The sequence below is a fragment of the Micropterus dolomieu genome, linkage group LG12 (genome assembly GCF_021292245.1).
Source record: "Micropterus dolomieu isolate WLL.071019.BEF.003 ecotype Adirondacks linkage group LG12, ASM2129224v1, whole genome shotgun sequence".
In the NCBI taxonomy this organism is placed as follows: domain Eukaryota; kingdom Metazoa; phylum Chordata; class Actinopteri; order Centrarchiformes; family Centrarchidae; genus Micropterus; species Micropterus dolomieu.
The window spans coordinates 24626798-24652268 of record NC_060161.1 but is presented as its reverse complement, the minus strand read 5'-3'; the positions used below and the strand labels follow the sequence as shown (position 1 = coordinate 24652268).

The 25471-nt window shown below is 38.5% G+C and overlaps 2 protein-coding genes and 1 long non-coding RNA gene across 14 annotated transcripts in view; 1 reads left to right on the top strand and 2 right to left on the bottom strand.

The window, feature by feature from the left end:
* Positions 1 to 1403, bottom strand: part of si:cabz01007807.1 — a 19395-nt gene extending 17992 nt beyond the window's left edge. For all 11 annotated transcript variants that reach the window (XM_046065719.1, XM_046065722.1, XM_046065723.1 and 8 more), the window contains exons 1-2: positions 1260 to 1403; positions 1012 to 1071 (exon numbers count right to left, since the gene is read on the bottom strand). In XM_046065719.1, coding sequence (XP_045921675.1) covers positions 1012 to 1071; positions 1260 to 1280 — 81 coding nt within the window. In that variant the 5' untranslated portion in view covers positions 1281 to 1403. The remainder of the gene's footprint in view (positions 1 to 1011; positions 1072 to 1259) is intronic.
* An 11362-nt stretch (positions 1404 to 12765) lies between these two features.
* LOC123980300 lies at positions 12766 to 21090 on the top strand. 2 transcript variants are annotated; one of them, XR_006827458.1, is made up of 4 exons: positions 12766 to 12784; positions 13809 to 13882; positions 14700 to 14749; positions 20315 to 21090. It is a non-coding gene; the product is annotated as an uncharacterized LOC123980300 (long non-coding RNA). The 2 variants fall into 2 exon arrangements; XR_006827457.1 differs by lacking the exon at positions 12766 to 12784 and having other exon boundaries at positions 13737 to 13882.
* Positions 17283 to 25471, bottom strand: part of ndrg2 (NDRG family member 2) — a 37159-nt gene continuing 28970 nt past the window's right edge. Inside the window, exons 4-16 of the mRNA XM_046064608.1 lie at positions 24383 to 24488; positions 24136 to 24256; positions 23458 to 23520; positions 22628 to 22688; positions 22286 to 22372; positions 21966 to 22022; positions 21748 to 21851; positions 21617 to 21655; positions 21480 to 21531; positions 21239 to 21286; positions 21104 to 21139; positions 20874 to 20925; positions 17283 to 20474 (exon numbers count right to left, since the gene is read on the bottom strand). Of these exons, the coding sequence (XP_045920564.1) occupies positions 20311 to 20474; positions 20874 to 20925; positions 21104 to 21139; positions 21239 to 21286; positions 21480 to 21531; positions 21617 to 21655; positions 21748 to 21851; positions 21966 to 22022; positions 22286 to 22372; positions 22628 to 22688; positions 23458 to 23520; positions 24136 to 24256; positions 24383 to 24488 (990 nt within the window). The 3' untranslated portion in view covers positions 17283 to 20310. The remainder of the gene's footprint in view (positions 20475 to 20873; positions 20926 to 21103; positions 21140 to 21238; positions 21287 to 21479; positions 21532 to 21616; positions 21656 to 21747; positions 21852 to 21965; positions 22023 to 22285; positions 22373 to 22627; positions 22689 to 23457; positions 23521 to 24135; positions 24257 to 24382; positions 24489 to 25471) is intronic.

Below are 25471 nucleotides of genomic sequence, written 5' to 3'. Positions count from 1 at the left end.
ATGTGCCTGCTCACCCAGAAATATTAACAAATGATCTCCAATATTGTAGGAATGTATGTTCAATCAGTGCAACCAATCACATCATGATAGAGATCATTATTCGTTGACATTATGTGCCCCTAAGCTTGACACTTGGGTTACACATTATGTGCAAAAACGATTTTAGTGGAACTGCTCTAACAAATTCACGAGAATTTTACTTATCTCTCTAAATAGACTTTATTCATCCCCAAAGAGAAATTGCAGTAGGCCTATCACTGGTTTAATTAAAGTTACAAAACATACTCAACTTACACAAAACTAACTTGCTCCTGAAATAATGTTGTTTGAGGATACAATTTATAATAATAAACACAAGGAAGAAGAGGATGGAATTTAGGCACGGCAGTGTTGACAGGTGTAGTGCCGAAAACTTATGTTTGGTAGGCCTATGTCTAATAGCTTTGTTTATATTTGGAAAAGGGCTGTAGCCTAATTAACATGACTTACTGCCAACTTAAATATAAAATGAAGACAATTTTGCAATTATCCTTATGACTCTGTATTATTTTACTTGCTGTGTAGGCCTACCAACCAATCCACTCTTTTTTACCTGTTAAAATAGGCCTACCTTTAAATGGCCAATACAACTCATAAAATGCAGTATTTCACTTGCCAGAAAATGATTGAAGCCTTTTGTTATTGACTGAAAGGTTATTTCCGCCCTGAAATTAGTTGATTTCATTCAGAAGAGTTATAGGCCTATTTGACAGATTATAGCTCACCTAGTGGGCCTACTTTTTACCTCTTAAAATACCTTTAAATGGCCAATACAACCCATAAAATGCAGTAGGCTATTTCACTTGCCAGAAAGTGATTGAAGAGACTGGGTAATACAGCTCCAGCAGATGGCAATCAGTTTTCAGGCATGACACCGGCACATCTGAGAATCAATCTCTTCCAACACAAACAAAAACCACAACTGAAACTACAGCATCTTTTCAGCCCTAATTTGTAAGAAGGCCTACTCACAGGTCGTCTTTCCACAGATGCAGCTGCTGCTCCTCTCTCTCCATGCTCGTCAGCCCCCACCTTATTATAAACATTTCGCCATTAGAAAGGGTAGAAAAACAATCGAACATACAACATGTTTCAAACAAAAGTAGCTAATACCCCAGATGATAAAGATATCACTTTAGGGGACTTTAGGGGCTCCTTAAAACATAGCTTGCATCAATGCACAGTTAATTTGAGATTTACTTAAACATATTGCAACTTACCGTAATTGCATCTCCAGTCATGATCAGTAAAGTTGGTTTAATATTTGATTATTAAGTAAAATAAGAGCATTAATTTCCCCACCGGTGAGTTTTGTGGACGATATAGTTTCTTTTGCATTAAAACGCGTCAGTGCGTTAACAGGACTCAAGTTGTTAATTATCTCCCAGCTTGAAACACCTGTGTCAAGTCCGTCGCGAGGAATGAGATACATCCGGAATTCCAATTTACAAAATAAAAGGCTTTACCTGGACATGCTCTCGCTCGCATCAATTAAAATGGGACTATTTAGAGTCAGCCAGTGAAGTATTATGTTGCATATGTATGTAATTTTCTTAACAAAGCCCTTTTCTTGCCCATAAGAGAGTCACTGCAAACAATCAGCACATATTTGGATTTTTTCAATTTGTCTACCAAGGTGATCTACAGAGAGCAATGACTTACAGGCACCTCAGAAGTAATAATATCCCCCAAACTAGCAGTAGGTCACCCCTGTAGGCTGAACCACTTGTCAAACCAAAGGATAAGTAGGCCTACCACATGAATTAAGCTACATATTTGGAAAGGACAATATAGGCTATGTGTTGTGAAACCACTGAACAATTTGCAATCATTGCTCGTTCTGAGGGTTATTTGGTTCCTGTTTGACAAATAGAAGCCTATTCCCAAATTTGGAAAATTCAGTAGCCTATTTTAGAATTGTTATATTCAGCCATACTTTAAATCCTCCTTTCCTTATTTGTTTAAAATGATGGTCTACATTTTCAACTATTTTGAAATCAAATTCACGTTACTTCCGGCCTCTTTGTGAATGCGTTTCCTTCTCGTAAATTGTTACCTTTCCACCCACTGGCCGAATGCAAACCGACCGGTTGTCCTCGCCCAGTTCTACCGGGTGGTGTGGCGGGTGTGTTGACGTGCTGCGGCCCTGAGCTGACAGATGAGAAAACTCAAAATGTTAACAAATAACATGAAAGCAAACACTGACCCATGATTAACATTTTAGTTGTTAACCAATTCCAGAAACATTTTTTACATGCTAGCCTACATGAAAACAAGTCTCGGTTTAACAGATCCCATCCACATTATCCAACACAACTGTCTTCCTAAAAGGCCTTTACTGGAAACCTGAATGCTAACTTTATTAGAGTGACTCCTCAAAACTTAACTTAAAATTGAAATGAAACTGACATATCATGGCCTGCAGACCAACAACACCTTTCAAGTCTAAATCTTCTTCGAGTCTCTGCCCTGCAGCAATAATTCCATCAACTGAGGCAAATATTAATGTCTGTTCATTAGATTGAATTACATCTTAAATGATAATTGTTCGAGTTGGGATAATAATCAGGCAATGTAAACAAAACTTTGAGTAAATATTGCTGAAACAACAAATAGAAACGTTTTGATCCCCAAATCAGGTTCACACAAGAAGTGTGGCCTTAGGGCTGATTAAGAACAACTGATGTAGAGCAAGCTGTGATATAACTGGTATGATGTAGGCAAATCTTCTGAATAAGAAAGCACATTAGTAGCATAAAAACATGCAACTGCTGATGGACAGTTGGACAGTCACTGAGAGAAACTGATGATTATGGTGACTGCAGAGAAACCTAATTAGTTCTAAGTAGGCCTATGTATTAAGTTCGTCTGCATCACACATATCTACGCATATCATTGAATAAGACTAACATGCTAACTGTCTTTAAACGAGTTTCACAGTTGTTGACTTCAGTATATAGATAGTGATGTAACATTATTTGTCCAGCAGGTGGCAGAAACTCTTTAAAGTTTGTAGGGTAAATCTTGACTGTGAGAATCTTCTTTCTGGATCACATGTAGGCCTAATCAGTGGGGGTTCTAGACCAATTTTATTAAGGGGGCCAGGCTGGGGCCAGTTGTTTTGTCAGAGGGGCACATTCAATCGTGGACAAAAGAGACAAAGGCAACGTTCAAGCTTTCAAAATGTCTTATCTAGTATATAATGTAATGTTTTAGTAACAGGATCTTTTCAGTAATTAGTTTTATTAAATTACATTATACAAAAAAATAGCATTCCTGTTAACTTTAGCTCAAGTTACAGGACATTCTTTGATGCAACAGTTCTTTGTAAGGCTTAATGAACAGTAGAAGCTCTAGTGTAGGAGACATTCTCTAGATCCCAGTTTGTATTTTGTATCCCACTATAACTTTTGCTAGGAAACAACAAACTTCTCCATATTCACCCCTGTTATTAGTCCTGATGTGAAGTATACACAAAATTAAATACTTAGGCCATCATCTGTGCTTTATAAAGGGGGGATACGTTTTATGGCAGGTTGAAAATACATCCTGAAATAATTGCTTGGAAAATAGAAACTTCTCCATATTCACCCCTTTTATTAGTCCTGATGTGAAGTATACACAAAATTAAATACTTGATTGTAGGCCATCATTTTCTCTCAAGTTGGGATCATTAGGATTTTATTGACACACTTGTATTGGTAATCCTTGTAGGTTCAGTTCTTTATCGATGCTCTTATCACTCCCTAGATGCATATATTATTTAAAAAAATAATTTCACATTTTTTATTAACTAACTGTTGTTTCTAGAGCAGCAACAGGATTTACAACAGCAAAGTCAATATCTCACTGGAAACAAATCTAACATGCCAGTAAAATAAATCATATTCCTGACAATCCCTCCTGTCATCCTCCTCCTCCCTCTGCAGTTGCTGCTGGTAGAGAGGAGGGCTGGTCTGTCTCAGCCACCAGCTGAGTTTATAATGTGCCATATTTTAATGTACAGGCAAACTAAGCTGAACAGTTACTTAAGACAGACAACTTTCACTTCAGCTTACTTGTGTAAAACCAACATCTAACAGCTGGTGGATGAGAGACTGAGCAGATTAAAACATCGTGTTTTGCATATTTATGCTTATTAAACAGGAGTGTTGGTAAAGAATTGGCTTTTTACTGGCTAAGTCTTTATTGCACCACGTACATACACTAACCAGCGTAGTTGTCGTCAATTTCTGCTGATCAGCTGGCTGACTTCGATCCGTGTGTGCGCATGCGCGTGTGTGGAGGCGCTCTGCAGACACAGATGAGCGGAGAGGCATTTAACTAAGAGCAGTTTTGCCTCAAAGAATTACCTTTTTTTAATCAATGGCAATGCAAAGAAATTAAAGGTAAACTGTACAATCAAAATGCTGGTAAACGTCCTGAGATAACAGCCTGTGTAAAACAAGGCAAAACAAGACCAACTTTAATTATTCACACGTAAATATCAAATGTATGATCATCTGTTGGCATGAAAATGTTTAGCAGTCACAGCTAGGTCACCATCACTTGAGTACACCTTGATAGGCTACCAAGAAGTCTTTTTCTGATTGTCAAGAAAATGAAAGAAAAAATACAAGCTGGAACCAGTGGTGTAGGGGAAGTTTGTCTGTGGACAACAAAGAAGTTACCCAAGACATGGTGTGACCTTTGCCAAACAGCCTTTAGCACGTCATTTCTGCCATAAATCAAATGTATGATCATATTCTGTCATGGAAATGTTTGGCTGTCACAGGTCACCATGCCTTGAGTACACCTTGATAAGCTACCAAGAAGTCATGTGTTTTTCAAGAAAGTGAAAGAAAAATGCTGGTACCAGTCGCGTAGGGGAATTCTGTTAGTGGACAACAAAGAAGTTAGCATAGCGTGACCTTTGCCAAACAGCCTTTTGCATGACTTTTCTGCTGTCATAGCCTATTCTTTGTACAGGTAAGTATAGTTGCTTGCACACTGCCCAAAACAAACACAAGATTTGTCATTATACAGCACAAGTTTGTATAAAAAAACAAAATATGTAGTTCCTTCATGCTACACACGCAACATACAATAAAGTGTAGGCTTTATATTAAAATATGGTTACATATAAAATAAAGCAATATATACTGTTATTTAAATACATATATACATACATTTATACATGCAGAACATCCCACAGTGTATTTTTTGAATTTGCATCTGGGGTGAATGTAAACAGCAGCAACCAGATGATGGTTTCATCTTCATATTAACTAAAGGTAGATACTGCACTCTGCCAGTCATCTTGAACTTTTTAAGTTTTAAGTTATAGTGATTCAATCCCTCTTGTTGTGTCTGTCTGTCTGTCTGTCTATCTATTATTAATATTTATATTGAGATTGATTAAATAAGACATTTAAATATGTGATGTGAGGTTAGCTCAAAACACCAAATGGGATCAATTCTTCTAATCTGTGTGTAAAGATATGTGTTGCTGTTACAGGGTGATAAGATAAGATATGATTACTTTTGCTTTGTCATGACTTAGGGTTGTATGCATTGATACCACTAAAATTTTAGAAATGGAGAAATGTTGTTTTGGAGGGCACAAGTGCTGAAAGTAAAAGTAAGAAAGTAACTTACAAGAAAGTAAGTTAAAGTAAGTAACACAGTTTACAGGAAGTCCAATATATAAATCGAAAGGAAGGCAGGAAATCCCCACAGGGCGGTGCCTGGGCAAGTTTGGCGAAAAAGAAACAACAACAAATGATTAAAAAGAAAGAATCAAACACACAGGCTGCAGATCATCTCAGGTGTCCTAAAGACACACACTGCTTCTCTTTTTTTTTCATCTCTCACAGGTGAGTATTAGACTGCTACATTAATATATTAAATGTGTTAATAACAAAAAAATCAATCAACTTAAAAAAGCTTTTTTACCCATTGCAAATGTCATTTCTGTAATAGCATCAGTGCATATACATAAGTGGACAGACCTCAAGCAAAGAGTAGATAATATTGAAGTATGCCTAAAAATGTCCATAAATAAACAAACAATAGGGTCAAGCACCCAAGCTAGCTCAGGGATTAATGATTCTGATGGAAGTAATAATGTGAATAGTTATAACTGTGTTTTGATGCATGTTTATGAATATTTGCTTGCTGTGCAATGTAGAGAATAAAAACTGCTAAATATAAATTGTGAATGAAACCTGTTAAACACCAATATTTAAGTTAATGCTGTAGCAAGTAAACATATTATAATCACAATATTACTGAATTGCAGGTATTAAATAGAGTATTGCTTTAAGGATATTTTTTCCCCATTTCCATTTTGACCAGATTTGACAGTTTTTCTACAAAATGGATGAATATGACAAGGATACCGGAGTGGAAGAATTGGTTAACAGATTCAGAACTTTTCTCTTTACTCAAAGTTTGTTGACTCCTAACAAAAATGAAGAGCTTCTTCTCAACAAGCTGCAGGGACTGGTTACAAATATCAAATGGAGCCCAACGGATGCCACTGACTTGTTCAATGCTCTGCTGAAGCGATTTGAGAGATCAACAACAAATGACAGATTACCTCTGCCACTATGGATGCTGAAAATGTTGCATTGTATAGAGATTAATTACATTACTCCCAGCTGGAGATGTCAGACAGGAAAGACACTTATCGAGCTGGTCCGAGACGAGACTGTAACAGATGAAAACCTCAAAAAATATTTAGCAGACGATACAGAAAAAAATCTGGATGAAATTCTTGAGGAAATCCGCCAACAGAAGTTAAACCAAATTGATGAAAAGCTTTTAGATGATGTGAGGGACATTGTGTCATCAGTTGATGAAGATCCTAAGTCACACAATAATGGATCACAGTGGAGTGGTTTGAAAAAAGTCTTGCAGGAGCTCTGTCAGGCAGCAGAAAAATCTCTGAAGAAAAATAGACCACGACTGACACAAATGGTGAGCTGGTGTATCATGGCTCTTTCCAAAACAGGGCGGTTAATTCAGGTTGGCACTGGAGAGGGAAAGTCATGTATCGTGGCAATGTTCGCAGCTTTTAGAGCTATGAGAGGAGAAAAAGTAGACATTATGACCAGCTCTCCTGTTCTAGCAGAGAGAGATTTCGATGATTGGCGTGACTTTTATAAAGTTTTGAAGATCAGTGTAGACTGCAACACCAACAAACAGGACAAAGACAAATTAAAAGAGTGCTATGAACGTCAGGTTGTTTATGGTACTGTGGAAAAGTTTGTTGGAGACTGGCTAAGCCAGCACTTTGAAAGAATGGACATATTTGGGCAAAGAACATTCCAGTGTGCAATTGTGGATGAAGTGGATTCCTTGATGCTAGATAAGGGTCTTCATGTGGTCTATATAAGTGGTGATATGCCTGCTTTCCAACATCTCAATCCACTCTTGGCATTCATATGGGCCACTGCTAATCAGTTCAGTAAGATTAGCACAGAGATAACTGTGGGGAAAAAATACCCCTTCCATCATGTTGTGCTTGAAAATATAACAAAGGGCAAATATGTTGATGAGTTCACCATCCTCCAAATGGCTGAGGACACAGGTATACTGGCAAAAGGTTCTGTTAGGGACCTTAGAAAGAACCCGAGCCTTTTAGCTGAAAAAACTGCAAGCGTTACTGCTAACCAGCTGGCAAAGTTCTTTGAGACAGCAGAAAGGAGATTATTATCTTGCCAGTTTGCTCTGCACTGTCTAAAAAATGATGGATCCATACAGGAACTGAACAAAGGACACCAAAAAGAAACGGCTGGAAGACAGAGAGTACCACTGCTTTTAATGAATGGAGGTTTCTGTCAGTACATGTATTCTGGTGAAGAGAGTGTACAGAGAGCTGCAGAAACAGAAACAAAACGTGCTCTGCATTTTACACCATGTGAACTGAGCCAAGATAAAAGTAGCTGCTATGTCCCGGGCTTCCTCTCAGATCTGGTCAAATCTAAACTAAAGGTCTGGATTGAAAATGCATTTAAAGCACAGACAATGACTATGGGCCATGAATATATCATGGAGACACATGGGGTAGTGCCTGTTGACTACAGCTCCACGGGTGTTGTTGAAAACTTCATGGTGTTGTCAGATGGGCTACAGCAGTTTCTTGAAATGAAACATCAGTCCAAGCTGAGTGACATGACAGCCATCACAAACTATATGTCCAATGTTGGCTTGTTTCTGAAGTATGAAGATCAGATTTTTGGAATCTCTGGGACTCTTGGCCAACAAGCTGAGACTGAGACCTTGCAGAAAATCTACAAAGGGATCAAGACCTGTCAGATCCCTGTATTCAAACGCAGAAAGCTGTTTGAGGTCAAAGGAGTGATCGTAGACAATGAAAAACAATGGATTGAGAAAATCTGCCACATTGTCACTGGACAAACTAACCCCACTCCATACAGGACTCCAAGAGCTGTGTTGGTCATCTGTGAGACCATCAATCGAGCAAAGGTTCTCCACCAAGCTCTAGGAGGCAAGGTCCCCAACAAAATGCTCTACATAAACAACAACATGGACAATTCTGAAGTCTTTAAAGAGCATCGAGCTGGAAATGTAATCATAGCAACAAACCTCGCAGGTCGTGGAACAGACCTTAAGGTTTCAGACGACATAAAGAAAGCCGGAGGTTTGTTTGTTTTGCAGACCTACCTGCCTGAGAATGCTCGAGTGGAGGCGCAGACATTTGGCCGCACTGCTAGACAAGGATCTCCTGGGTCTGCTCAGCTCATTGTCTGCTCCAGCCATCTGCCAAAGCCACTGAAATTGCTGGCTTCAATAGGAAAACGCCAATCTTTATTGGAAAATATGACTAATGACATGCCAATTTATAAAGATCTTTTTGTGAAGCAATTTAGATTGTATCATAAAAGCCGTGGAGATCACACATATCAGTGTTTACTGTTGACACTGTCACACATTTTAACAAAAACCTCAGACTCAGGAATAAAGACAATTAAAGATGCCAGAAATCTCTTTGCGGCTGAAGGACTAACTAGCTTTTTGGAGTGTGACATCCCAAACATAAGGAAGAAGGAAGAGCTCTTTGATCAGTATCTGCATGTACAAGATGAAGTGTACAAAAACAGTAACAACAAGCCAGCAGATTCAGATTTGTCTGCACTGAATGAATTCTGGGGTATGTGGCTACTCACCAACTTCAATGAGCATGATTCTATCGTGGACTTAAAAAACAAACTAACTGAAGACCTGAAAACAGCCAGTCAAAAACTCAGATGGAAAGAATCACCCTCATCAAACCTGCACCACTACACTGCATTTGGCAATGAGCTGCGGGAAAAGGGACATCTCAGAGAGAGTATCAAGATGTACACTAAGGCCATACAGGAGGACCACTGCTGGGCAGCAATTGCATATTACAACCGTGCTTTTACGTCTTTAACCCAGAAAGATGGGCATCAGGATCCAAACTGCATCGATCAAGCTCTGGAAGATTTGCAAAATGCACTCAGGTCTGTTGAGCTCTACTGTGAACAAGTTGAGGTCACTCATTTATACTCCAAACAATTACAGGACCTCCACAGCAATTCACTCAGCAGATTTGACAGTCACATGACATCCAGATATAAAGTGTTGTTGTTTTTCAAGGCAAACATTAATGAGGCCATAAAGAAAGTAGACAGGGCCAGAGACATAGGTGGGAATGTAAAAGTGGAGCAGAGTCTAGTCGACTTCCTGGTTCCAGTAATGCAATATCTGCCCTTGGCAGTCCTTTCAACTGAATCACTAAAACTATTCCACTCCAGAGACCCTCTGAAGTTGCTCCAGCTCATCAGGGATCCCTGCTTTGACATTCTCAGTGAAATTAGGTGTCTTGAATCTATGGGCTTGACTCACGTCTACACCTTAGACACACTGTTTTCACTGGGTGGCTTTTTCTCAAAGATACATAGGACCGTGAGTCGGGCTCTTGATTAGATAGCAGGCTTTCAGCACTTGAGCAGAACAATCAAGCAAGCAATTGTGCCAACAATGGCACTGAAAATCTTGTCAGACACGAACTTTCAGAAACTAAGAAACAGCCTAGATCCAGCTTGCTGTGTATTTTAAAAAAAATAAAAATTATCTTGGGGGAATTTTTTCTCTCTTTTGGTTTTGAAGTTATTTCATCACTACAAGTTTTCAGGAAATGTCTCATCCTTTAGAAAACCATGTGGTCCGAACTGAACTAAAAACAAAGTAAGCAGAAGAGAAAGTTTCGGGTGTTAATGCATTTTCGATATGGTGTTAATACGTGCAGGTTCCCTGTTCATTGTCATAGTGCATATCATTTGTTGTCAGTGCAACTGAACAATTTCCACTCAAATCTTTATATCAGTGTATTTTTTGTTGTACTTTTGACTTGTTTCTAAATATTTTCCTGTATTTAGGTTTTGATCTTTTCAAGCTTGGTCCTTTATTTATATTTAGTGAAATAATAATGGGTGACACTATATTGTTTTTAATATTTTCACTTTGTGGAACATACATCTGAATACACTGGGTAAAATTTGTATTTAAAAGTCACCGTTGCAAGACACGAGATCAGAATCATGAAGTCATTTTTTTCACCAAAGCTTTATATTAATTATATTTTATTACAATTTAAAGGCATTTTGATCCTCTATAATAAAAATCAAGCTATCATCACCACACAGAAACCTGGTGGTTATTTACATTTCATTTAAAATATATACTACTACACTATATTTTCATATTTGGTGGTAATATTAATAATCATATTTTAAGAAACAACCCTTCTATGAGTACAGGTAACCATCGCTTGAGGACACCATGATACTCTGTGCTATTAAAAAATGTAATTTTTAAGGGATAGATAATTCAGTTGATGGAACGATTGAAAAGTCTAGGGGAATTCAGTACATAGAAAAATATGACATAGGACTGTTGCCAGACAGCCTTTTATATTGCATTTTGTATATTTGCATATTGCAACTGTCCAACACACCAGTTGCCTTCCTCACCATAATATAGCACTAAGTCCGTCATAACTGGAAGGAAAGACTGATGAGAAGCTGAATTTTAACAATGCATAAATGTACACATGTTTGAAACCTAAATTGAGATTTAGCTTCTAAATGATTCTTCTAATTTGCTGTGTTTTCACATATAGTGACAGGTAATATTTAATTGTCATTTGTAGCAATGGGGGCAGCTCTCACTTTCTGTGTTGATGGCGCAATGGATGGAAGACTCATGCCTTTGGTGTGAGAGACCCGGGTTCATTTCCCCACTGCGACACAGCTACCATTGTGTCCCTGAGCAAGACACTTAACCACTAGTTAAAAGACTGAAAAAAAGTCCTCTCAGTTAACACTCAGCGACTTTGTTTACAAGTTCAACATAAATCGAAAGTATGAGAGGAAATTCCCTTTGGGGGGTGCCCGAGGAAGGCTAGCAAAAAAGAAAAGAGGTTATAGCCAAAGAACTCAGATCTTTAGACAGGGAATCACAACTTCTTGTTTTCATCCTGTTCAGAGGTGAGTATAAAACTTTACTCGCTCTGCAAATGAATAACTATAATTTAAGCTAAATAATACAGTGAAAAGTTTAAATACCTGTGTTTTGCTTTATATTTGTGATTTTTGAATGCAATGAAGGTGATTGTTATTTCATCTGCATTGCTGACAGCATTATAAAATTATATTTTTATATTTAACTGTAGCCAGTGTGCACAGAACTGAAAATACCTTTTCTTTAAAATAAACTATTGCAATGAAGACTATCCACAGTATTGTGAACTTTGTTTTGTGGTGACCCTGATTCTGGAAAAAAGATGTTACTTCTAAATGTTGTCAGTTATGTACAACGTGTTATACTGGACTGGAGCAGAAATCTCAGAGACAAAAAGCTCAAAATCACATACCACCATAGATATGCAAAACTTTAGCCACCTCTGATGATGTGTTTCGGCCCACAATAACAAAGAATTTCTTCTCAACAAGCTACATGGAAAATCTCAAGAAATTATTCAAAGTTGATACCGAAAAGAAACTGGATGAAATTCTTTATGAAATCTACTAACAAAAGTCAAACCAAATTGTGACAAGCTTTTATGAAGTACATTGTGTCTGGTTTGTTAAAGATCTTAAGTCACCCAATGATGGATCTCAACAGCGTTTGAAAAAAGACTTGCTGAAGCTCTGTCAGGCAGCAGAAAAAACACTAACTTTATACCACGACTGAAACAGATGGTGAGCTGGTGTATCATGGCTCGTGGCAATAATAACAGCTTTTAGAGCTATGAGAGGAGAAAAGGTAGACAACACGTCCAGCTCATCAGTTCTTGCAGAGAGACACCAACACCAACAAACAGGACAAAGACAAATTTAAAAAGTGCTATGAGAGTCAGGTTGTTTATGGTGCTTTGGAAAAGTTTGCTAGAGTCTATATGCCAGCGCTTTGAAATGATAGACATATTTGGGCAAAGAGCATTCCAGTATGCAATTGTGGATAAAGTGGATTCCTTGATGCTAGATAAGGGTCTTCATGTGGTCTATATAAGTGGTGATATGCCTGCTTTCCAACATCTCAATCCACTGTTTGCGTTCATATGGACCACTGCTAATCAGTCAGATGCGGATTGGCCACCTGGCAATTCTGGTAAATGCCAGTGGGGCCGGACTATTTGTTTCGGGTGGGCCGGTTAGATTTATATTAAAAATCCTTGTTTCCCACACATCAGCTTTACTTGGGCGGCCGTGAGGTACGTTAACGGCCGTCGAAAATATTTGGCAACCCATTTAAGCATTTTCATCCACTACCTTAAAAGACTATAGGGTGAAAATCGCGAGTGCTGTGTCATTTCGGTCACTAGCTACATAAAACAGCCCACTGCTGATGGAGAAAGTGAAGAGGGCCAACAAATACAGGGAAAGAGCAAAAGATAAAGGTAGGGCAAGTCACTGTGTTTGCAGCAGAGGTGTATGTTCCATGCTTGTGTGGAAATATTAGAAGTGAAGGCAAGGAGAGCAGAATTAAGTTGGCTAGTGAGTAATATTTTTATTCATGTGTATTCCAATTTTGAGAGCAGTGAGTGAGAAAACAATGTTCTATAGGCTACTCTGTTCATGGATGTTGCTGGAATCAGTACAGACAGAGAGCACTAATGCGGTCTTCTTGTAGGCTAGTGCTGGGAGGAAGGATGCTACTGTAGGCCTAGCAGAAACAGGGAGTGTGGTAGAGGTAGGAAGAAAACAGTCACATACATATGTTCAGGTTGTTGATTCTGCAATAGAGAAAGACAGTAACAGCAGACAAACAGACAGAGAGCACAGACTCTACAACATACTCAGATGGACAGCCATTATTTTAACTGCATGTGCAAATTTGTTGTGTGCTCAATTAAACTACAATCATAGTAATAAATAGCTATACTAACTTAATAAAATCTCTGAATATTGCTTTTGTAATTGTTTGAGTTATACATACCAAAATAAATGCCTAGAGATTTAACAGTTAATTTTTTGTTCAATTTACAATGATCATTTAGGTTTATTTCACAAAATAAACTTAGTATTTGCCTGACAAATTACATTTTTTTGGTAAATTCCAATCAAAATATTTTAGAATGGATTAATTATAATGATTAGTTACAAGAACCACAATTATTACTTATTCGAACTTAATATTATTTAAACTTTAACTGATACTTAATAAATTGAGTAAGTTACCCGACACACATAACGCTAATCTTGCGGCCTCATGGGAAATCTGCCTCTCTGCCTTAGCAACAACCAACAAGTGGCAGCAAGAGGGAAGGACACGCCACAAGAAGCACCTGGAATATTCCCTGCAAACTCTGGTAAGTTAAGTGTCCAGCTAGTAAAAGTTCATGAATATTCATACTGGTGGTAATTTTCTGAAAACCGTCGTAGCCATGCTGTCATAGGTAACTTAAGTTAGAGGGTTTGCGGCATTATAAGCTAACGCTAAAGTCGACAAAGAAGCTAATGTTAATGTTAGCACAACCATAACTAACCATAAAACTTTGCATGGTATATAAAGCGGTATTTCCATCTGCTTTTTCCACAGTAGTTACAAACACACCACTAAGCTCATAGAAATTTGCTGTGAACAATGTGAAAGGAAAGTTGTCTGTATGCATTTAACTGCTTATCAGGCTGAGACAAACCAGTGAATCACCTGAGCAGCACAGGTTGGAGGGGGACAGGATGAATTACTGATGATGTCTGGACATCATTTCTAATCTAAACTCCATATTTTGATGTCATGAATGTTTTATTTTATTGAAATTTCAGATCTTATTCCAGTGAGTGTTATTGAGTGTATGTAGTGACTTTGCTGTTGTAAACTTTACTGTTGTTGTGCTAGATACAACATTTACTCTCATATTTAAAATGTTAATAAATTGTAAACCTGGTCCGAATGTCTTCTTTTTATTCTTTGCTGTATGTTAAGTTTTCTCCGGTCTCTATCCAACAGTTACATTTTTAATTATTGCTGTAAGGTATTTTATGTTTTTTCTTTAGATGAGTGCCCTCTCTGTCCAACTGTCCAGTTTTGTCAAAATTTGGAAAACATTATATGATGGCTAGAGCAAGAGAAGTTGTATTTATTGTCAAGTATGTTAATTATTATTATCTTTTATTGTTTCACAGCACCAACACCACTGAGGGAAAGAAGCTGAACGAAGATAACAAAACAGCAGGTAGATATCATCTTTTTATTATAGTGTTCTTGGAGGATTAAATGTGCAGCATTAAAACAAGGATCCCAACACATTTAATTTGGTTTACACAAATTTGGGAGAAGAGTAAATTTGCAAAGTGAGTTGCACCTTAATTTTGACCACGGAGGATTGGATTTACCAGGAAGCATTTACTGTAAAACAGAAACTACAACATTTACCAAGGACATAAAAATACAAACGATTACTAATAATATTGCTAATGTTGCATTTAACATTGTTTGCTGCCACCTGAGCAGATCCTGGTGATGGCCTGCCTTGTTTGATGTCTTGCAAGTGAGTAAATATATTTCTTGTTGCGGTTATCACAGAAGTTACAGACAGAAAACCTGCATGTCTTTTTGCAGACTTGAAACAAAACTCTGCTTGAATGTGCAGGTTTTCTTAGTTGTTTAAAGACTTTCTGTTCTGCAGAGTGGAATCTTCATTTAAGAAAAACTAGAGGTCTCCTTGACCATCCAGGAGAAGAAGCAAGTGCCTTGATGAAGGACTTTGAGATTAGTAAAATAGTTTTCAGGATTTGTAAGTGTTCGTTTTTGAAGTTTTAACTAATGTATTCATTGATGACTGAGACGAGATCACAAACATGCAAAGGAGAAGCATAGCGAGTTAGCAGGGAGGGATTACTCTTTGTGTGTCCCTTTCTTGTAACAAGCAGTTTGAAAGTTATGGAATCAGATCAGGCTAAAAATTAGGATTCAACTACATATTTTGTGCTAAAACAAAAAGGATTACAAAAGGCCTAGGATACCACTAGGGCTGAACGATTAATTGTGAAAATTTGTGATTGCAATGTAATAAAATGAGATTTTCTGATCGCAAAGGCTGCGATTACACTCTGGTCACATGACCAGAGTAAAGCAGTGTGCAGACGAAGCATCAACCTCACACGTTACGCTGTACCTTTCCTTCTTGTTGCACAACGGCCTTACCCGTGTTACACAGGGAATGAAAATAGCACCCACCACCCGCGGGTAACTTGGTGGTGGGTGAAATCGTCGGGCCATCCGCGATTTTGACGGACAGGAAAGATGCACAACAGAAAATCACATGTAGTAAGGTAAGCATAATGTGGTGATTGGCGCCTGCGTCACACACAGCCACCAGTCAGTTCAGGAAATATCTGTGAAAATCGTTCAGCCCTAGATACCACACACACTAGGGTTGGGCTGATAGACGATGCCATAATCCATCGGCGATGGCTGACAGATGGTCGATGGTTGAGCAAGCATCATGATTGTAAAACCCCGCTCCTGGCAAACAAAATCGACATTTTTCACATAATACCTCCACGTGAAAGCAGGTTTTAATCAGCATGAACATTATTATTACACAATTGAAATATGCTTCGCACCTTCCTCGGAATTGTCTTCTCCCCACACTCAGACACACTGAAGCCTACATCTCAGGTAAACACACCGGCTTGCCCTGCCTCTCTCTGTCAACTACTTGTACTTTATCATATCGCAATATAATCGCAAATGGAATTAATCGTTTAGCCCTATCCCCAGTGGAACAAGTCAGGATGAAATCTGTGTTATGTATTAATTGTTCTCTTTAACACTGAGGACAGATGTAGTGTTTAGTCCACGTATATAGGGTAACCTTGAGATAACCTGCTCAAAGCAGTTTAGAGATGCAGTGTAAAGGGTATACCTAGGGTAAAACCTATCCACCTTTAGACATACTGGCTAATAGGGAAGTTACACAAACTTACTCCTGAAGGTACCTGGCTTAGCCAGTTACCTCGCTTCATAGTACAGGCCACAGGTGGGTTATATCAAGCTTTGTGCCTAATTCCCAAGAAACACAGTGGAAGGACAATCCAGCTTAAAGATGAAACAAGGACAAAATCCAATCACCTCATTGCTGCTGTGTGTTTTAATATGGTACTATGTTTCCAATGCAGGCAAAACCATAGTATGACACAGTCATGTGTTTCACACAGTATCACACATTTCTGTAAGATATGTATAAATATTTATTTTACAAATTCAGAATATCTAAAACAACTGATCACAGTTACGTTGGTATTGCTTAAAAAAAAAAAAGGTTGGCTAAAGTGATAGATGATTTAATCAAGGTTAAACAAAAGAAGAACACAGTAGCAGCAAAGTCTTTAAACTCAAATTTCACACTGGTGGTGTGAAATGTTTCCATCCCATTCATTTCAATATTTTCATAAGGTTTTGCACTTGAAGTTTGATTCAAGGTGTAAGAAAGATCTGATTACATCAGTGGAGCACAGGCGCTTTCAATTTTACTTGATGTAAACCCATGTAAAACCAAGATGGCGCATAATCTAAGTGCTGCCGCTAATAGCAGGAAGTTAGCTTGCAACTGTCTGTGGGCAGTATACTTCAAACAGGTAAATACTGATTGTGGATGGATCGTTACCAAGTGAGCAAATCAACACAAATACTGTAAAGGCAAACTGTATACAACATACATGTTTTCTTCACACCCTCTTGAAAATGCAACACAGGAGACAGGATATTTCTCTTAAGCTTTTATTAATATTTAAGGTAGCTTTTTTTAAGGATGTCCATTGTTTTACACAGAAATTAGCCACACATAAATTTGATTGCATTTTCTTTACCTTTAATCTTTTTTTAAAATTGTTAATTATATGGTTCTCCCATATCAGCGCTAATGCTAAAAAAGTTACACAAGAACAATCACACGGTTAACTAACTTGTGAGCACATCGGGACGGTAAACTAACACTTCACAGAGATAAAACCCAAAAAAATGAAATTCAAAACATAAAAAGGGGAAAGAGAAATATGATGGAACTTAAGAGACAAACAAAAGACAAAATGGACAAGCATTTACAATCACACAGCCCGGCTCATCTCTCCACAAAGAAGTACCACTCTGTTTTCCTATTTGGCAATTTTATTTTCTAGGCTCCTCCCATTGTCCCTTATTTGGTAGACGTCCCCATGCCTGACTGAGTATAATTTAAGTCTGGAAGGAGGCAAACATTTACATTCTGAACTTCAGCCCTCTGGACAGATCACATTTTGCATTTATACCCTATAGCATCTAAACATCAAGATTTGTGTTTGCCTGATTAAACGTAAACAAAAAGTTGTTCAGTTGTTCAGTTGTTCAAAGGCTGGCTGTGAATTGCACTATGAGATGGGCCAGAGGGGAAGTGACTTAAAACAGATTATTGTCGTCATCACCACCACCATAATTAATATCTAGCCAAGTAGCAGTCTATTTAAAGACCAAATCTGAGGCCCTCCACCGACTTTCCTGTCGCTGTCATCAAAACCGTCGCTCCATCTCGACTTCAAACAGGTTTGGGAAAGGAGCACTAGAAAGCACGTAACATAGAGGCAACCAACTGACTCAGAAATGATACTTCGTATTTAAAAAAAAAAGTAAAATCTGATGAAATGCTGCACAGGTGCGTGCCCACAAGTGGCACACTTACAAATGCACATTAGCTCCAAGGATATCACATTGGGTCCAATTACGGCTCCTTAAAAAGTACGGTCAGTCCAAACACGTCAGAGGGCAGTGGCAAGCTTAGTTTTGATCTGCTGCTGAAATATTAACTATTTCTAATAAGTGAGCCACTATAAGTGATGCCAAAAGGCACAAATTCAGCTCAGAGCATTTCTGATGACAGAATTGTAACAAAAAAAACCAAACATCCCAGGTATTTTCGGGCTCTTCGCTTTGGCAGTAAGAATGCTTATTGGCTGCAATACCCAATTGGTTGTTTCAAGGTGTAGATGTTGGCTGATTATTTTTCCACTCTTGCAACTAAAAAAGGCAAAATCTTTTGCCTCTTATGACTTAGGCTGTACTAAAAGGTGTAGCCCAGGTGGCAACAATTGTATACCATTCTTTGTGTCAAGTGTTGGCAGTGAAGGGGCTGGTTCATTGTCATTAATAAGTCACAGGGGATTTTCGTTGGTCTCTAAACTTTTTTATAGGACCCTGGCCGTCTTTGCTGCATTAATTGTGATTTCCGGGTACATGCAATTCCATACACCTCACATTTACTTCCTCAGACACACACACATATCGCAACAATCACATGCAAACACAATTCTCCTGACCCCATTGCTTGAATAAAGCCACTTGTTGAGCGTGTGTTTATTTGACCTCACATTGCGCAGAAACTCAAGTATGGTAGCTGGGTTTGTTAGGAGGTATCCATGCACGGGCAAGGCTAAGAGCTTACAACCCAGGTGATAAACACAGTGATCCCTTCTGGTTACGCCCAACACTGAAATGCAATATCCATGCTAGCGTGCTACTTTATGATGTAATGCTCCCTGTTGAGTAGCACACAAGGGTGGATATTGGGACACGCAGTGCGAGACAGCCAGCAATATTGGAAGCACTATTCAGTGTGCGACTAGTGTTAACGATAGGGTGCTAGGCTAGCTAGCTAAAGCGCACAAACACCCTCAGTCTCACCTATGCTTACCTGCAGGCTGCCATGTTTGCTAAACACTCCAAGCTAACAAAACAGCACACATCCAAGTCCACACAACTCATTAGCAAAATATAAAAGAAAAATATTATCCAGTCAGTATTCACATGGGCTGATACCAGGCATGCAACTTCCAAACAGTCCAGAAGAAGAAAAAAACAAAACAAAAGAAGCTTCCTGCCGACCTTCTCAAATCCAATGGGAAAACAAAACAGTCACTTAGAGACGGGGTAAATGGAAGACATAAACAACCTGGCGACATCGAAGAGAAATTAGTCACTAAATGGCTCTCATAGGCTGTTGCCACATGATGGGTCAACCAGTCAGTAGCTTCAGTCCCTTGCTGAGGCAGGTTACAAATAAGATAATACAATCAGATTAAAGAAATAAAATAACAATAAAAGTATTTTTTTTAAAAATCAATTGAAAAGAAATAAAAATGACAATAAAAACTAGCTTAAAAAGTAGTAGACACACATTGTTATAAGTATCTCTGCTATAGTATGTTTTTTTTTAATCTATGTCATTTTAAAGTCATTGCGTAATAAAGACGTGTTACAGGTTTTTTTCTATTTATTATCATCATCATCAGCTTGAATATCACCATCAACAACAATACCGTTTTCTGAATTCTTACTATTGGTTAACGCAAGGTGCGGTCTCTATAGGCCTCCTATCTAAATTAAAGGGCTCTATTGGCTGGCAGAGGTTCCAATAGAGGGAAGGAGGGAGGACTGGCGGCCATTCTTTCCTCACATCCCCCCCTTTTTTTATTAATCTCTTCTAGCCTTTGAGCCACTTTGTTTTCACCTGGAAGGGGGACGTGAGGAGAGGGACTGGACTTTGTATGTGGTGCAAAATGTGGAGGTTTTTATCTTCCTCTTTCTCCCTCCTCCCTGTCTATTCCTATTCTGTTCTTGTGGGGAATGATGGGAGTTGTTTAGTGACAAATAAGTAACCCATTCGTCTCGTTCCTGCATTATTGTCATGCTTCATCTTTCCCTTCCTCATGTCTCTGCCCTCTTCTCTTTCTCACTCTCACACTATCTATCATTTTTTTTCCTTCAGCAAGACACCTCCATTGTTTGGGAGGGGCTGGGCGGCATCTGGCCACCCTGCGAGCCCTGGGACAGGGTGCGGGAGCGAGAGCGGGACCCATCCATGGAGTAGGAGGACGAGAGGGAGGTGGTGCGAGAGCGGGACAGGCGGGTCATGCAAGATGAAGCCACTGTGGATAAATGGATAGAAAGATGTGGATAGACCAATTAGAAATCAATGCAAACACTATGCAACATCTAAAATGATAAGGCAGGTAGTTTTTTAACATTAATGGAGCTCTAAAACACATATGGATTAAGCTATATCAGGCTTTGGCTACACAGACAATACTTGTTAATAGGATCAATTAATTGTTAGTTTTGGTCTTTTCATGGGACTTGATAAGGCTGGTGATACACAAAATGCTTGTTTTGAGCAAGACTGCACACAACCGGCAAGAATAGGTGGTTTAACATATACTATGCATGTGATGAAATCCTACAATGGAGCACTTTGGCAATTATTACCTTATGTATCACTGTATGTGTAATATGTACGTAAATTCTTTTACTGGATGAAGTGAACTTACTGTAGCCCATTCCCTGGATGAAATACTTGAACGCCTCAGTCAGTTTAGCAGGCTGCAAAAACATTGAAAAGAAATGGTGTTTTATATTCCATCTATACAATTACTCATTTTTACATTAGCTTTAACATCCATGTTGTAAATATCAGAATCAGAAACACTTTATTGTATACTGAATATTACAACTGGGGATATTGCACATTAAATAATATTTACAAAATGTTTTTTGTTACCTGGGTCAGCTGAGGGAGACCACCAGCATCAGCCATCTGTGGAGGAGGCAGACAGGAAGTGTGTATTAGTGAATGACAAAATTAAGTGAGGAAGAACGGAGAAACATTAAAAACAGAAGACACAAGGGTAGTTACCTTAAGAAATGAGGTTGTTGTGGGGTCCATTTTGCTGTTGCACTCCACCTAGTGGTTCACAGGAGGAAAAACACTAAATTTCTGCCATCACAACAAGACACGCAGACATGTAATGGCAAACTCTGAATGTGTTTATGAATCAGAAAATATAAGAACAGTTGAAACATGCATATAAACGGTCTTTTAAATTCCCATTAAGAGACATTGTAGAACTAAAATAAATAAATAAGCTGAAACTTACAGCAGCGTCCTCATATGGAGCCTGGTCACCCACCACCAACATTACTGGACACCTGAGGTTGACAAAATAGAGATTAGAATTGGATTAGGGTGGGTTTTGGGAGATTTTATATACATATGGACATAAGTAATACTTACTTGAAGCTGCTGTTGCGGTCAAAGGTCAAGTCTCTGCGACTGCATGTAAATGAAAAGAGCAGATTATGTTCGTCCGTGTATGATGTGGAGTATACTTGCATTCATGTAATGACGCGTGTGGGTGTGTTTACCTGTTGTAAGTCTTCCAGAAGAGCTCTATGTTAAACTGATTAGAGGCTTTGGAGATTCGCTCTCTGTGAGACTGCACTAGCTCTGTGTTTGATGACAGCTCCTCCTACAAGGAAATGGACATTTTTGTCAACTGCAACCCAAAACACTCACAAAACCATGCAATACAAGTCACCAGGTGGAACATGTGGCATATACATTTTATACGTTGACGTTGTACCTGACTGAAAAGGTGGGACATGAGCTGCTCAGTGAGGGAGGATGTCACCGAGATGAGCTAGAGAGGAAGAGATAGAATCAATAGGATTGTTCATCATTCAGTAAGTTTAATGTGATAAGCAATAACATAATCAATAGTAGTCTGGGACACAGGCCGTTCATACAGTCACATAATTTCATATCCAAAGCTAAAGTTAAATTGATGGAGAACTCACATTAGGACTAACTAGATCAAATTTCCACATGTTTCTGTGCACAAAACAATGCAGGCCTGACTGGGAAGGAATGAAGAAAGTAAGACAGAAAGAAAACCAAACGTACCTTCTGAGCAGCCCAGTCTATCCATCCTCGGGTGTTAGTGTCAATGTTGACCAGAACCAGACCTTCCACTGAATCAGGGTTCGCAAGCTGAAGAGAGAAAGGAAGCAACAGAGAGACAGATGGTGAGACGACAAGAAAAAACATCACAAGACAGAATGTTTCCAGACTCGGGTTATTTCAGTAGTCAAAGTTGCAGACAGAAATGTGCATGAATGACACCGTTTCACATATCTAAAAATGACGGGTAGTGTCATGACCACGTTTCACCGCTGCTTGACCAACAAAACAAAGTGTAGTATCATTAGCCACCGTCAGAAGACATAAACAAAAGATGACACTCACTGAAAACTTTGCGAGGATGTACGCTCCGGCTCCCACGCCCACTCCGATTACAGTGCGGAAGCTGACAAAATAAACAGACGTATTCAAACACACAGTAGCTGGAGAAGAGTGCAAGGCTATTTTAAAAATAATAGTAATAATAAAACATTTCTGAAAGCATTCATTCCCTCAAACATTACTGTAGGTGCTACTGAAATGGGTGGGTAGTTAGTGCCAATGGACGTACCAAATTTGTTACAAACGGCAGATTTGTCGCATTTATTGTAGGTCTGAGCCACACAACACTATTCCAGCCGTTCCAGCCATGATTTGTGTGTCAGGTAATGTTAAATGACTTGCCCGTGGACATTCAGCTTACTTTCCAGTTTAACAAGATACGCTGTAGCAACAGTGTGCTAACCCACAACTTAGCTAATGTTAATTGCATTACTTGCCGTGTCGTGGTGTTGGATTTCTCCAGAACTGCTTGCACCTTTAAGTTCACATGACCCAATTGCATCATTAAATAATTCAGGAGTCCCCATGATACTGAACTGAGTGAAATGTAAGTAGAAAGTACACTTTCAAATGAACCTGCATCTCTCCAATCTTTGTGTTCTCCACCCAACATAATAAAATCATTTTGAAAAGTATAATGGTCCACATAATTGGATTAAGTTTCCCCACCTTGTATCTTTTTTAACAACCAGCAGCACTACAGTAATGACAATAAAACAACAAGTGTATCTGTTTATAATAATATGACAAGAACATCATGCATGTGTACATCACGTGCAGTTACCCTCTGTGTGGCAAATGAAATCCCATCAAAATAAATACCGTTAACTCACTTGAAAAACTGCAGGACGGCAGGGATCATCTCTGCTATGGTATCCATGGTGGGATACTGGTAACTGGAAAACAAAAATTATCTCAGTCTAATAAACCATCATAATATGAAAACACAAACATCCAAATGTTTATTTATAGTGTAAAAACGTAAAAAAAGGTATTCTCTTCTGACCTGGAGTCTCACCAAACCTATGTGTAATCATTGGAAATTACTCACAATACATGATGTTTTATTTCATCTTAAGTGCATGCAGTGTGCTCACACTTTTATCCACAGGGATTAAATACAAGATCAAAAAAAGAAATAAGCTTCAACTTCCAGAATCAGCAGCAGGAGTTAAGGGTCACAGTGGAGATGCATGTGACAATACATGTAGCAAAATCCTCCTGAGCCCGTGCAGTAATCACGCACGGAAGAGAAGCGCAGGGGGAAGAAATAAGGAGTGCGTATAGAGAAAGAGAAAAGGACAGATTTTCTTTAAAACCTCTGACAAGAGCGTATTAAAGACCGGAGAGGAGGGAGATTTGCGTTGAGTATTTTTGGAAGAGATTAGGTTTAAGCCCGCCACAGAGGATTGTTTCCATTTCTGAGAAGTTAACTTAAATAATAAAAAATAAAAAAAGGAAGGTTACCACAGGACAACCAGCACGTCCACACACATAATTTCATGTCATACCCTGCGGGGTAGGTAGCAGCTCCCTCCTCCTGGCCCGGAGCATCAACGTGAATCAGGGTGAAGTTCTTGACAATCTCCTGCATCTCCTCGAACTTAAACAGAGGGGAGAAGCAGCTCTTGCCTGACACAAAAAAAGAAAAGAGAGGAATCAAATATGGGAGGTGAAATACAAGTCATGGACGAGTGACAGACTGTGCGATGCAGATTTGAGAAACAAAACGGCAGAGAGAGAAAGAAAGCTACTCACTATCCAGACCCACATCATGGAAGGTGAGGATGGCAGGCCTTCGGGTGGTACGTGTGCCGTGGAGGGTCACGTGCAGAACACCATGCGGGGTCTCAATGCTGTGCTCCTGGAGAGAGCAAGAGAAAAAGATCCCACAACAAATTCAAAGAGTGATACTGACCTTTCTGGAGTGAGGTTGCATTTTTTTTACTCCTTATTAATTTTTAGTCTTTAGACCTTAATAATAATAATAATAATAATAATCTTTATTTGTAGAGCACTTTTCAAAAACAAGTTACAAAGTGCTTTAACAAGTGTAAAGACAATACCCAAAAGACAATAATACAAAAACAATACGAGATAAAAGAAAGAAAACATTGAAAAGTAAATAAACATAAAATAAGTAAAATAGAATAAAATAAAAGGGAGTCAAATAAAATAAAGTCAAATAAGATCGGGAAAGGCTCTCCTGTAAAAGTATGTTTTAAGAAGGGACTAAAAAGAGTTCACTGACTCCTTCAGTCAGTCATGGCCAAACCTTTTTTTTAGTTTGGCATTTCAGTTTTGTTTCCTTCGAGAGCGACCAAGATATAAAACATACAAATTTTAAAGTAACAGACCCTAAATCCACTGTATCTTTTGAGTTACAAACACTTATTCCCCAGTAGGCTTCACTAAGGGCTGTGGAAAGTTTGTTTGTTTTTTTCCCACTTATTAAAACGCATTTTTACAAAAAAGCTGAACATTTGTCTATTGACTTGTTGTTGTTGTTGTTGTTGTTGATTGTTGATTGTAACCTGACCTTCGTGAGATCAGTCATATATATCTTTTCTACTTATGTTAAATGAAAAAGTCATTAATAACCGTAATTAGTTAATGCCAGCATGTGTGTAGCCCAGAGATGTGTTTTTTAAAATTGCAAACCATGAAGTTATGTCCAAATGTAACATGTACATTAAGCTGTGTATTATAAAGGCTTGGGTAGGTTCTGCAATCTTTATAAAGACAACGGTCTTTAAATATTAAAGTTAAGTATCACATTTTGTTTAAATGAAAGAATGTCAAATAGGGTAAAGTGCTTAGAAGTATCATTTAAATCGTGCATATTAA